At 37.4% G+C, this 13,859-nt stretch overlaps 1 protein-coding gene across 1 annotated transcript; it reads right to left on the bottom strand.

Annotated features, from left to right (window-relative positions):
* Positions 1–927: 927 nt before the first annotated feature.
* On the bottom strand, positions 928–8,813 carry LOC136263613 (uncharacterized). The gene is made up of 5 exons (XM_066058241.1): positions 8,591–8,813; positions 5,859–6,132; positions 5,260–5,467; positions 1,696–1,808; positions 928–1,474 (listed from the first exon to the last, which is right to left on the bottom strand). Exons 1-5 carry the CDS (start codon positions 8,723–8,725, stop codon positions 1,179–1,181), a joined length of 1,026 nt encoding a protein of 341 aa, XP_065914313.1. The 5' UTR covers positions 8,726–8,813; the 3' UTR covers positions 928–1,178.
* Between the last annotated feature and the right edge of the window lie 5,046 nt (positions 8,814–13,859).

The raw sequence follows: 13,859 nt of genomic DNA, 5'->3' as shown, positions 1-13,859 counted from the left end.
GGGCGGCCCTGTCTATATCTTGCAATATACACATTTTCCCTGCTAGGTGTTATAAAGTGTTTTAAGCTTTTAACTTCATGCTCCATCAGGGAAGCTACTTCATTGAGAAATCTACTAACCACACTTTGTTGGCCGCCTCTTAGAGCTTTCAGTTTTAATAGTGACTCACTGTCTGAATATATCAACAATTTTACAAACTATAACTTCTAGTCCAAAAATACTTTTCTGGGAATCTATGTATCTAAATGTAAAATGAGAAAAACAGTTCTTATGCAATAGGAATCCTTCACCTTTACAGGTGCCTATTCACACCTGGCATCAAGGAATTCAAGTCAGTCTTCAGGTTCATGCTTCTCCAGACCTTTCTTAAAAGATAGCTAGAGTATTTCCAATTACTTGACAAGCCATTCTATTAATACTCATCATTTTTAAACACCTGTACTTCCAGTAGTAACTTCTTATCCATACATGGCTGCCCAGGATATTATTTAGATAGTCAACACTATTGAATGTCTTATATATTAAACAACTATAAAGCAAGCTGTCCAATATTAATCAATTCTTTCCTCATTAATGCTCTCACTGCTGTAACCACTGTATGGCAGAATGGACTATAATGCAGATGCTTGTAGCATCAGTTTGTAAGTACTCTGGAAGTTCTGTTATATATATTATACGATATGTGCATGCTTAGAGTAAATATATATATGAATTATACATACACGTAGATATATACTCAACTTCCGTGTACTTAAGTAGCAATCATTGCTTCAAAAGGATTTCTACTATCACACTACGGACTGGTGAGAACCCTACTAAAATCCTGTAAATGCAATAAAAGTCTTGAACTTGCAATTGACATCAAAACTTTGTTGAAAGCAGACAATATTCTATGCAGAGACCATTGGTGGCTTGACGATTAATTTTTTTTCTAGGCAAGTGTCAACGGATTTGTGCAATTGCAGTTTTTTACAATGCATTACTGTACATTATGACGGCACACAAATTATTTGCACACTATTGAATTACTGTAACAGTGGAGAGTAGTGACTTGCTTCTAGCTGATCTCTCTACTGGGTGACTTGTTTGTAACTGAACTCTGACATGTTTCTTATGCATATTACCAAATAATTCAACGTAATAGCAACAACCCAACTAAGTATTAAGTCAAGCATACACTATGTGTAAATATCATCATCATATTCATCATCTTCACTGTCCATATATTCATAATCATGTTCTAGATATGATGATCTTGATTCGATATACTCATTTTCTTTGAAGAACGGCACCACTTTCTTCAAAAGTGTTAGATCTGCATCATCATCATCATTAACGTAGCCATCATCAGAATCTGAACAACTGTAGAATGGACTAGGTGAACGTGACGGTGCCATATAACATGGATTGGAGTCTATTGAAAGGTGGCTTCCTATTGTATTCATTGCATCCTGATTCGAGTGAAGTAATGTATCTATCAAATAAATCAAATATGCTACAACAATTTAGTGAAGGTGTACGCACACTCATGTATGCACAAACACATCACTTTGTAAATGCATATAATACCTAATTACTGTATGTTTTCCATGCTCTATGTACAGTGTATGTATACTAGCTGTGACATCAACTAAGCATGTGTCATCAAAAACACATAATAGTGATTAAAAACATGATACTGTACACCTAGCTAACCTTTTTGACATGGCTCAATACTGTCTTGACTAGTAGCACTATCCACTATGCGCTTGCAAAGACACTCTAATTCTGGGCCAATAAAATGGAAATGTCCATCCAGGTCAGAATCACTATATAATATAACATTGTTGTTATTGACAATCCTATGTACGTACCTTATGTATGTACCTACAGTAATTGTTACTATTATGATACATAATACGTATTGTTGTACACATAGGCATAGCAACAGGGGTCGAAAACAAAATCTTTCAATCAAGTAATGAAATTTAAAACATGAAAATCCTGACAAAGTACATAACCATGAAATTATACACTGTACTGCAAAAAGTTCTGTAGTATTTACATGCTTGAATTACCAATAACTCACTAATGCAATAAGCCAAGTTTGCACCATAAAGAAGCCCATGAAAATTCACACAAATGGGTACCAAAACTGTCTTGTAGTTAATATAGTCCATTGTCAATAAGCAACCAAGGTGTGCAATTATGTTTATGGCTTCTGTGGGGTGCCTTCTAATAATTAAATGCAAAACCATGGCAACAGTGTACTTTAGCCTTCTCTTTCTACACATATTACTGTGGCATATTGGTATGTATAGAAGGTGCTTTATCAACTTTTAGAGTGCTCTTTAAAACAGTCCATGTTGGTAGTTCATATTATAAAGCATGATGAAAACATGCAGCAGTAGAAATAATTGTTCACAGATGACATCATTTGTGTATGCATTCTAGAAAGCAGAGAAGACAAAGACTAGGATAGTAAGGAATCCTACCAGAAACAGTAGTACAAAGAAAACATCAATTACAGCCATTAAACTTCAAGACTTAATGGTTAAATTAAGGGAAACACCACTATCAATGCTATCAGACATGAATCATAGGTTTGCTTAGATGGCAAAGCAATATAGCACTTGCTAATGACTACAAGGCCAAAAATCATTTTAAAACTTCACCACAAAGTGCCTACCTCACAAAGAGCTCTTCTTTTAGCTGTTTTAACTCCTAAAGACAATTTGCGCACAATTGATGTCATAATTGAGAGGTCATTTATATCACTGCATATTACCTTCATTAGTGGTTCCAGCGCTATTCAACTGGGACCAATTAATAGAGTGGTTCCAGAAGCTTCTGAAACTCTCACTATACAGATAAACAACTAATAAAATTGATGTCAAAATACATTGAGCATATGGAAAACAGGCTTTCTGGTTAATTTAAGGCGCCCAGTAAAAGAACTCTAAAAAGTGTACTGCATACTTTAGCCTTATTGAAAATGGGCTATTCTTCCATCCATGGCTATTGGACATCTGGTTTGACCATATGGTACTGTGAATATTCCAAAGAAGCCAAATCATGGTTTTCCAATGGACAGTTAGGTGTATTATGTATGGCTACATAATAACTTTCTACCCAAGTCTTTGATTTCTATTTAGATAAAGCAAGTCCAAGTGAACAGGAGCATACCTACAGGTTTTCCTAGAGATACCATAAAATTAATGGGGAAAGTTTTGTTTGGCAGTTTTGTGTTTTTGTGTGGCTTCAAAGCAAACTATGAAAGTTTTTCCACTAAATCAGAATGATTTTACTAAGTATGCACATTTTACCATGTGTTATCTAAAAAATTAAGCTATACTGCACAAGTTTTAATGTAAATCATCTTAGTAAGCCCATAGATAATATATACCTAAGATATATAATCTATGGTAAGCCTTAAGCATGAAGCGTTCACCCAGCAAAACTTTTCCTGTTTACAGTAGTGTCATTTAGAGTCTATTCGTGGTCACATTCATTGTTACAAGAATGTTAAGCAACCAAGTTAATATGCAATTCAGTTTATGGCTTCTGTGGGTACTTAATTTATATACAGCAGTATAAACAATTACTCACATATGAAATCATTTATGCACAATGTAAACACTTCAATGATCTACCTCACAAAAGAGCTCTTATCTCACAACTGGTACACAAATGATGTCATGTCATAAATACATGTTGACCTGTTTGTAGCTGAACTCTCTAGAGGCCAATTTGCTAGTAGCTTAACAGGTCATCGATAGCATTGCATATTAACTTTATTAGTGGTCCAACAACAATCGATTAATGTCAGTAGTGGTTCTAGTTCAAACGCATACAATGCTGTCGTGTTCCGGCAAATTTTGGTCAATGATTGTGCTTGAAGAATCATTCTGTATCAATTTTCTTCAAGTATGTACACTATGTAGATTAATGGACCTTGAGAGAACATGAAATTGAAGTACATGTTAACCCCTTTGTGCATGTGAAGAGACAAATATACAGTATAACTGTTATTCAGGAAGAAGTCTGTGATCTGTGGTGTGCTTGTTTAGTTGGCTACTGTCACGTAGACATAGTTACTAGTTTAGTTAGCTGGAAATAGCCAATTTTCTAAAGTATACTGTGCACTTTTTGGTTTCGGAAGCCTCTGAAAAAACCTATCACTGCTGTCAAAACATACCCGTCAGATTAGCAGCTAATCAAAAATGATGTCAAATACATTGGCACTCTATACAAGAAGCCAAAAAGTGCACAGTATACTTTAAAAATTGGCTGTTTCCTGCTAACTAAACTAGTAACTATGTCTATGTGACAGTAGCCAACTACACAAGCACACCACAGACCACAGACTTCTTCCTGAATAACAGTTATACTGTATTTGTCTCTTCACATGCACAAAGGGGTTAAAATATACTTCAATTTCATGTTCTCTCAAGATCCATTAATCTACATAGTGTACATACATACTTGAAGGAAATTGATATAGAATGATTCTTCAAGCACAATCATTGACCAACATTTGCTGGAACACAACAGCATTGTATGTGTTTGCATAACACTTAATAATTATGCTTCCCTTAAAACAGATGGAACAACTACTGTACAACTATATATAAGATATTTTTCTTTTGTGATTACTTGCATGCCAGTAGCTACTGTAGCTTGAAAAATGAAAGTGCAAGGAAGAATGAGTTGCTGTAAATTTGTGTCAATTTCTTTCTAGTCATAAAAAGGTAATATTAGTTTGGTTGATTTAGCAATTTGAAATGTGATGCACTTGCTGTACAGCAACTCCTGTGTGTTCTTTACAGCAGAACCTTTGCTTGGTATAAAACATGCAGTACATTTGGTACTATAATCCTTCCTCAAGTATAAGGTGTGATTGATTAATTTGCAATATTGGATGCACTTATATCTGGTTCATTCTTTTGAACATGAACAATAACTGAATCTTCAGTGAATGAGAACTACATTATAGTTACAGCATATTTTGTGGCTTCAGTGGCTTCAGTTTAGTGGTTTAGAACACCATTTCAGGTAACCAAAAATTTTCTGTAAGTACATAGTGTAAGAGGAAATCTGTTAATCCTATCAAGGAAACATTCCTTTAAGGTTCAGTAAGTTGTTTTCAATTTGATGTTTCAATGTTCAATCACTTTCCTTGAAATAGATTCGTAAATTCCATCAGCTATACCAGGAACTCATAAGCGAATGAGCTTATAAGCTCCTGGCTATACCCAGTTAGCTACATAACCAACTAACCTTCCAATAATGATCTCAACTTCTGTTATAAACCGTTTGTGCACTCGGTAAGCATAAAATGCATATATATCCCAACTCCAAGCAACATCTTCTAAATCATTATGAGCAGTTCTGTATCCATTGATCTTGTCTGAATGAACTTGTAACAAATATGTAGCTGGCTTGATTGCTTCGTTGGTGCTCTTAACCAGCTGCACCAAATAACGCTCTAAGGAAGGGAAAAAAGCTGATAAACTTAATATAAATTGTACTTTTTATTACAGGTACATCAGATTTTGGGAAGAGCAGAGCTATATTCCACACTTACATTTGTCAAAAAGACATTTGAATTGTAGCCAACATGCAATGATACTATAACAGTTATAACTTCAAAGACAGAGAGCAGCTGTTTCCTCTGTCTAGCTATAGGGCATGATATCATAATAAACATAGTAAGGTTTCAAGTGCCCACATGTATTGTAGATGATTTTTATAGATATAGCCTTATATGGTGTCATAGAGATGATTGAAAACTGCTTCCTGCCTTAGGCTGCTTTCTCTTTCTGATGTTGCAATAAGCTACATAATATACAGGCATTACTGTAGCAATGTATACTTACTTGTTATATGTGATAATTTTTCCATCCACATTGTCATACTGGTATATGACTTAAAGGATAGCCAAAGTGAATGTGATGAGAATACTAGAGCTAAGATGTAAGGTCTCCCAGGTAGATTAATTTTCCTTAAAAATATCATGTCATTTAGTGGCTCACAAATGATGTTTTTGCTTTTTGATGAAGTCAGCCATTGTTCCTCAGTTTTGTAGTATTTCAGTGTAGAATTTTCTGGAATGTTTTCAGTTGTTATAACTATCCATCCTTTTTGCCAATTCTAAAAACAAAATCCACATATTATATGCTTGACAAAATGCACATCTAGGCTTTTTATTTCTGATAGCTACTACAATAGGAGTCTAAACATAGTAACAATTTCATATTTATTTCTCACTGTGGATGTGCTTCCAAGCAGATGCTGTCTAGTGCATAGTAGTTACTGAGATAGCTAGCCAGTCTAAGCTAACATCTAGTTAATAAAAGGGTCTATTGCAATTAGCTTCTGTACATATACTACAACTGTATAAGCAGTATAGCTACAGTTTTGTAGCTAATGCTAAAAGATTGTGGTTTGCCTTTATGGTGATTCAAGCACATGTGTTGATTAATGGTGTGCCAACAATGAATGACTATCGCAAATCCTGACTTGGGCTATAACTCACCACTATAGCTCTTCCTTCTAGTCATTGTGTTATACAAGTAGAGGGATCTAAATAGGGATTACACTAACCATGATAATTATTAGCTTGTTATGAATATTGCTAATGGCCATTGAATACTTTTAAGGAATGAGCCTAGACAGTTTATATAGTATTCATTAAAAGGCAGGATGAGACAATGCTGTTGACTGGTGCAGTGCCAGATTATTGAGTGAACAAGCCATTAATTGTTCCAAATAAGACAACAACTGCTAAAATGAGAGCTGAAGTTATGGTAAATTCTTGGGTGGCAGCTATAACCACTAGACAGACTAGACCACAATGCATACATTTGTACAGAAAATATTGGGATGGTGTAAAATATTGACCGTGGATTATGGACTGGACCATGGACTGGACTATGGTATGGACTGAGTATAAAAGATCCTGTTTCACCTATTTACATATCCTACCTATTTTTTAGGGTGCTTGTAAATGTCTAGGATTGGGTTGGTGGCACCAGACTAGTCAACAATTTTCATTTTCAGCCGTGACAGCGACGCTTTGAAAGATACCCACTTGAAACTTACCATACTAACAGTTGACTTCTTTATACATTGTATGGAGTAATTGAGCTTATACTTGTAGATTGGGCTTATCAGTTTAAATAAAAGCACTCAAGAGCATACAAAACCACAAAAGGGATAATATTATTTTTATTAAACTTCAAAACATTGCTGACACACCATTCGATAGTATGCAGTTTGTTCCATGTCTGCATCCAGTAGCTACTGTGTATTGCTACAGTGCATAATGCACAGCAACCAGGCATGTGCCCACAGCTGGCCTTTGTACACCTGGTTTACATGTGCCTGACAAATTCAGTCATTTTGTACCTCAATTTGTAAGACTGACTACGTGGTAGTTATGGGCTCCAGGCTAGACACTATAACATTCAGGCCATTTCCAGTCCACAGAATTTGCTGTTACATTTTGATGCATTGAAACATTGCAGAATTTGTTTGGATGATTTGTCACTTAGTCCAGTTCCTAACTTGGCTATCTCTTAGCTGCACCACACAGTGGGATTTGGTGCTTGTTTCAGCTTTTATCAGTATACACATTGCTAAGAACTCAAACATTTTTATTAGCTATAGTTAGTCTTCAGTACATAGTCCAGTCCACAGTCCAGTCCATAACAATATTTTACATCATCCCTGGGACCTGTGACCATTTACACAGGTTCCACTGTATTGCTTGTATCAAGTGTGATGTTGAAACAAACTACATCAGTTATCACAATACACCTACAAGCTACTCTATGTACTGTTACTTAAAACTAAATTAGTTTCAAAACTATGAAGCAAGAAAAGGGAAATCAGTATCTGCTTCTTCTACAACATCTTGATGTCTTTCATCCTTTGCCCACTCCACAGCTGCAGCAGCTACATGTACTCAAGCACATGAAGAGGAGGAAGAAATATGTAAAACCTCAGTAGTGCTGCAAACTGAAATTCTGGAGTATGCAGGACAGCCATGCAAAAAAAAAAATACCTGGGTAATAATTATCAGGGCAAGAGTTATCATTAAGAAACAAGTTGTTTCTTCAGAACCCCACGGATGACTCTGGGATAGACAATCATAACAAGTGTATCATTTTGATGGATGTGCATATAAGAAAAGGGCAATGAAGAAGATTGATGGTTACCACAATGGTCAGTAGTGGAAAGGCACATACAGACAATGGAAATAAGGAAATTCTTAGCCATAGGGGAAACTTATGGATAGCCTTTAGCCACCCAGTACTGGTTTCAGATGAGTGAGAGAGATCTGTAAGAGGAGCTTTCCCTTGGATGTTTACTAACTTGAAAAGGCTGGTCATACTGACATTGATCTAACACAGCCTGCAAGTTGTGTCGAGAAGCAAAGAAATAGCTAGGCCTGAGGTTGAGAGATCATACGAGAGAAATCGTGAGAGAAGCATGACGAAATACGTACAAAAAATTATACATGTACTTTATGCGAGGACTCTATGTGAGTCCTCGCCGGCAACATGTGACCGCAAACAGGACCAGGTATGAAAGTTAAGGTGCTAACCTTCAGCTTCCTGTCTGCTTTAGATTTCTTTACTTTTTGATCGTCAAACCAAACTTTGATAAGTCTCACGTAGTCGCACAAAGTTTGGGTATCTCCATTAGGCTTGAGTTTTTCTGTATCAAATGCTTTGGCCATGCTTCAGCTACCTGCTCACTCAGCCGTCCAAGGTCTATACTAATTTCAAACTTGAGCTAAACTAAACATAGGGGCTTATACTCGGGTTTTATTATCGCCGATTGCGTGACCGTTGTCAATAAGTTTTTTAGGTCTGAATGATATCACGCATAGGCGGCGGAAAGGGGAGGCTAGGGGGCTAAAGCTCCCCCTCAGAATGATATCACACCGAAATTATCTTTCTTGGAGTGGGGCTGAAAACCGTGATAAAGATCGAGATACTCTAATAGAGCAGTCACTCTAATAAAGTAGTCAGTGTGTAGCGAGCTATGTAAGGATTTTTATGTAGTTTATCAGCTAGAAATGGTAGCTGGTGAGGTGGAAAGCTCTTGTCAGTTGGTCGTGACCTTTTTTTTTTTTTTTTTGGTCTCACCTTACCAAACTATAGAAATAAGTCTGGGTCAGCTCAGCGGAGCCCCCCCCTCATATCAACTACTTCCTCCGCCGCTGATATCACGTGAAAAGTAACCAATCGAAAGCCATTATAGACTGAGTTTAAAATTAAGTTACAGCCAGTCTATCCGATTCACATGCAAGTAGTTACTCATGCCTGTATCTTATTCAATAGACTCGAGGTTGCGATGGACGGTTCTTTCACTGATGAATAGCATACGTAGCTACTACCGGCTTCTTCAGCAGGCTTTGCTATTAAACATGATGTTTTGCCAAACAATTCGCCACCTCGGATCTACTGATATAGGCATGGGTAGCTGTGAATCAGATAGATGGCTGCAACTTAGTTTAAAACCGAGTCTATTAATGGCTTTCGATTGGTTACTTTGCACTTGATAACATTGACCTTAAAATTTTTTTGACAACGGTCACGCAATCTACAGCAGGGGCGGATTCAGAGTTTGGAAAGAGGGGGGGGCACCATTCTGAAAAACAGTTGAAGACCAAAAAAACTTGCTGAAAACCAGTTGAAGACCAAAAAAAAAAAAAAAAAAGGTCACGACAATAATAGCTAGTTATCCTTACCAACTATATCACGTAAAATAAAATCCTATTTATAGCTTCATAGGTAAGCTACACTGCCTCATGAACATTGTGACTGCTTTATTAGAGTAATTGACTGCTCTATTAGAGTATCTCGATCTTGTATGCAATTTCTGGGGGGGGGGGGGGGCATTTGCCCCAAATGCCCCATCCTGGATCCGCCATTGTACAGTACCCGGGGACCAGATGAATAGGGATCACCTGACGTTATAGTACTGTAGTTACACAATCACTTCCGTAAATAGTCAGTCTAGTCTCGCGGCGACCGACTCTCTCGAAAAGAGGGTCTGGTGAAACTCTGTACAAAACGTTTGAGCTCTGGAATGTTTATTGGATGACGTTTATATTAAAACGAACCCAACAGAATTGTACTTGTATGGCCGCTTTCGCAACAATTTTAAGCGGAAAAGTCACCGGATGTAATTAACCGTGAGCTGCGAATCTTTTTTTGTGAGAGATGTAAACAAACAAAAATATAATAAGGCCACTCCAAATAAATTCGTCCACCGCCTGCATCTGGTTACTGCCTGCTCTAAATATTCCATTATTCCGTATTCTTCCATTATTTTCCGGTTATTCTTGCATACTGTTAGGCTCAGTAAAACCTATCTTGAAACAGTGTCAGCTCACGTGCCAGCAGTGCTATCAAGTCAGCACAAACTTCACGTTTGTGTTATTTTTGCAACTTACAAAGGAAGAAACAATTTTAAACATGCTTTTATGCAGTCTTTTTGGCTGTGCCAGGCAAATAATGGCTTGAAAAGCTAGCCAATCTTATAATGAAATGATGGAAATGGACCACCCGCCCGCATGCAAATATGCCAGAGTCCAGGACGGGAAACAGAGAATTTATTTGGAGTGGCCTAATAACATTGATAATGAAAATAAAAATGCTTTACAGAATAGTAATTCTGAGGGTCTACCAGTGACCTACACTGATAGCCTAACATACATTAAATAATAACTATACACTAACATCTACATAATTTATTTAAGTTACAAGTGGTTAAAATAGTTAGATGCAGGATTCTTGGAACAACAGGAATAGGGACAAAGGTAATGGAAACAACAACTAGCTACCAAACTAAACTACAAGTTTACTTATAACTACGCTAAAATTATAATTACAAAACTGACTAGACACTGAGAGCAGGGAAATCAGTGCTGCAAATCTCAGTCTGAAATGTACGCATTACACAATCAATTTGAAATGGAGCGATCTGATTTTTTATTTCTTTATAAATTTTTTTGAGAATTTGAAATTTATAAATATTTTTTTAATAGCTAGCAAACACAAAAAGCAAAATTAACTATACTACTACAATTACACTACCACCACTACTAGCTGTAACACTCACTGGGCAACTAAAAAGTTCCATGTCAGCTTGTAGCACATGAGTATAAAATGAGCATAAAATGTGTCATTTCAGCCACATTTCATATTAATTAAAAAAATTTCATGGATTTCGTTGGACTTACCTGCAGAGAATAGAGAAAGATTTACTGCATCTAAAATGGTGTTGGGAATGAGGCAGTGAAGAAATGTACATTTCAACACTGTGAAATACATACAGCATGGAAAATCCTGTAGTTGAAATCAACATCAGTTTTCTATATTGTGCATCTGCTTTTAGTACACTTGTAATATAGCTAGCGATGCCTCGCTTCTGTGTTGTATTTACTACCCACAATATGGTATACCATATCACATTAACAGGGCCGCCCAGAGAAATTAAGGGGCCTAGGGCAAAGAGTTAAAGTGGGGCCCTTCACCCAAGTTGTAAGGTGAAGACCAAAAAAAAAAAAAAAAAAAAAAAAGTCACAACCTGCTGGTAGTGACAATAACTACCCAGCACCAACCATATTTCCTTATCTATAAGCTTGCTACACTGCTCCTCTGAAGAATACTGTGACTGCTCTATTAGAGTATTTAGATCTGACTGCTCTATTAGAGTATATGTGACTGAATTTGACAAAACAAGGCTTCGACGCACAAAGCTTTGTTAGGAGATATGGCGATTTTAAGGAATCATTGTGTAATAACTTCCCAGTGCCTACAGCTGTGCAAACAAAATTTGCACCAATTGTTCATCTGTTCACTAGCTATCACTGAGTGGGTGTATACATTTCTGATACCCAAAATTTGCCCTGTTTTGGGCAGCTTTTTTCGCGGGTAATAATATCACAGGTGGTAGTAATAGGGTGGGAGGGTGGGGGTGGACAGTGGTCTTAATATACGGGTATAAAATGGAGTAAGAAGACGATTGGAGTCCAGAGGCCAAGTTTGGGCTCTCCATGGCCCTTCATGGCCCTCAAATTGCTCCAAATTGCGGTGGTCTTAATATACGGGTATAAAATGGAGTAAGAAGACGATTGGAGTCCAGAGGCCAAGTTTGGGCTCTCCATGGCCCTCAAATTGCTCCAAATTGACTGAGAACACTATTGGCGAGCTCTCTGTGAAGTCCCAGCTCACTACACACCATTATCACAAAGCCATGGCCATTTAATGGTGCCAATCTCACACTCGTGGCTTTGACAGGGTCGGAATAAAGCTGCTACAGAAACCAGACTTGCCAGTGCTGAAGGAAGTACAGTGTGAAATATGATAGTATATTAGACCAGCAATCCATTTCTGGTAAAATCGTAAGTTTGATTTTGTGTGTGTGGAAGCCTTGTTATATGAAATCCGGTCACATATCGATCTTTTAAACAAGTATTCAGGTGGCCCTTCATGGGGCCTCCTGGGGCCCCTTTCAGGCTGGGGCCCGGGGCAAACTGCCCCAGTTTCCCCCCCCCCCTGTGGGCGGCCCTGCACATTAATACGCAATAAAGCACATCATTTGTACAACTATAAAACAGGATGATTGCTATGTTTCAGTTCACAAAGTTCTTGATCAAGTAAACATGCCATCAGAATTCTGAGGGATATTACATTCTCAACTCCGCTAATTATCCATGTACTTGCTGTTCTACTTGAGTCAGTTGAGTGAAGCTCTCTTCTCATAATCTGCTTTATCATGCACTAGCTAGTTCTTGACAGTATGATATAGCTATATAGCATCTGTAAAAGTTTTGTTACCGCCAAAATATTGCTATGCATGCAGGGGCGTAGGGAGGGGGGGTTCCGGGGGGTTCAGGACCCCCCCCCCCCCCCCCCCCCCCCCTGTAAAGTTTAGACTTCTGCAAGCAGGATCCTAACACACCATTTAGTATGGCAGGACAAAATGAGTGAGCAATATAGTGTAATGGCACAGCACCACAATTGATAAAACTTACATTCATCTCTCAGGGAAGGATTTACAGAGATAACATGAGCCCTCTTCAAAACTTGTTAAAAAGATCGATATACTCTAATAGAGCAGTCACGTATATACTCTAATAGAGCAGTCAGGTGTACTCTAATAGAACATGCCTGTAAATATCCATGTCCATATGAAGTTTTTCAGACATTCCAACATTAAATACAAAACTTAGCATGACCTTATACTGCTATAGCTTTGGTGTGCAGTGTTTAAAGATATAGAGCTCAAGTAATTTATCACTTGTGTTATGCAAAATGAATTCTTGCTATGCATATTTGTATAGTTATATTGTTTTGATTGTCATTTGTATCAGTGGATTCATGGCTCCTATACCACAGTGAGATATAACCATCACTTACAGATTACTATATGTGTCTCTATGTGTTATGCTGTCTGTTTCCACTAGGTGACTTTATCTAGTACTACCTTCATCCCAGGGGCACTTAATGCATCATAATTAGTGTACTTTTTGCATAATATATAGCAATTTGCTGAGTTTTGATTCATTAAAATATTGAAAGTCTCTCAGCAGCTAGGGGCTGTGCCCCCAGACCCCTGCTTCTAGTAACTCAATGCTGGTGCTGGAACCCCCCTTCAAAAAATCCTGGCTACGCCCCTGAATGCATGGCAAGTGTAGCAAACCTTATAGTCACTTATAACTTTCACAAGATCCAGCCATGATCATAAGTTTCTCCACCACCAAACTTCAATAGACATCTACAAAATACTCATTTTTGAAAGAACAATACCAGAATTTAATCAGCGATTTAATCAGCGATTTAATCTGCTACCACAAG

The sequence above is a fragment of the Dysidea avara genome, chromosome 1, assembly GCF_963678975.1.
Source record: "Dysidea avara chromosome 1, odDysAvar1.4, whole genome shotgun sequence".
NCBI classification, from domain to species: Eukaryota; Metazoa; Porifera; class Demospongiae; order Dictyoceratida; family Dysideidae; genus Dysidea; species Dysidea avara.
This window is presented reverse-complemented; position numbering and strand designations above follow the sequence as displayed.

Coding starts and splice junctions, on each gene's coding strand:
- LOC136263613 (XM_066058241.1), bottom strand. CDS start 8,725: ATGGCCAAAGCATTTGATACAGAAAAACTCAAGCCTAATGGAGATACC. Junction 5,468..5,858: donor AAAATTATCACATATAACAA/GTAAGTATACAT, acceptor TCCCTTCCTTAG/AGCGTTATTTGGTGCAGCTG. Junction 1,475..1,695: donor TATTGAGCCATGTCAAAAAG/GTTAGCTAGGTG, acceptor TTTATTTGATAG/ATACATTACTTCACTCGAAT.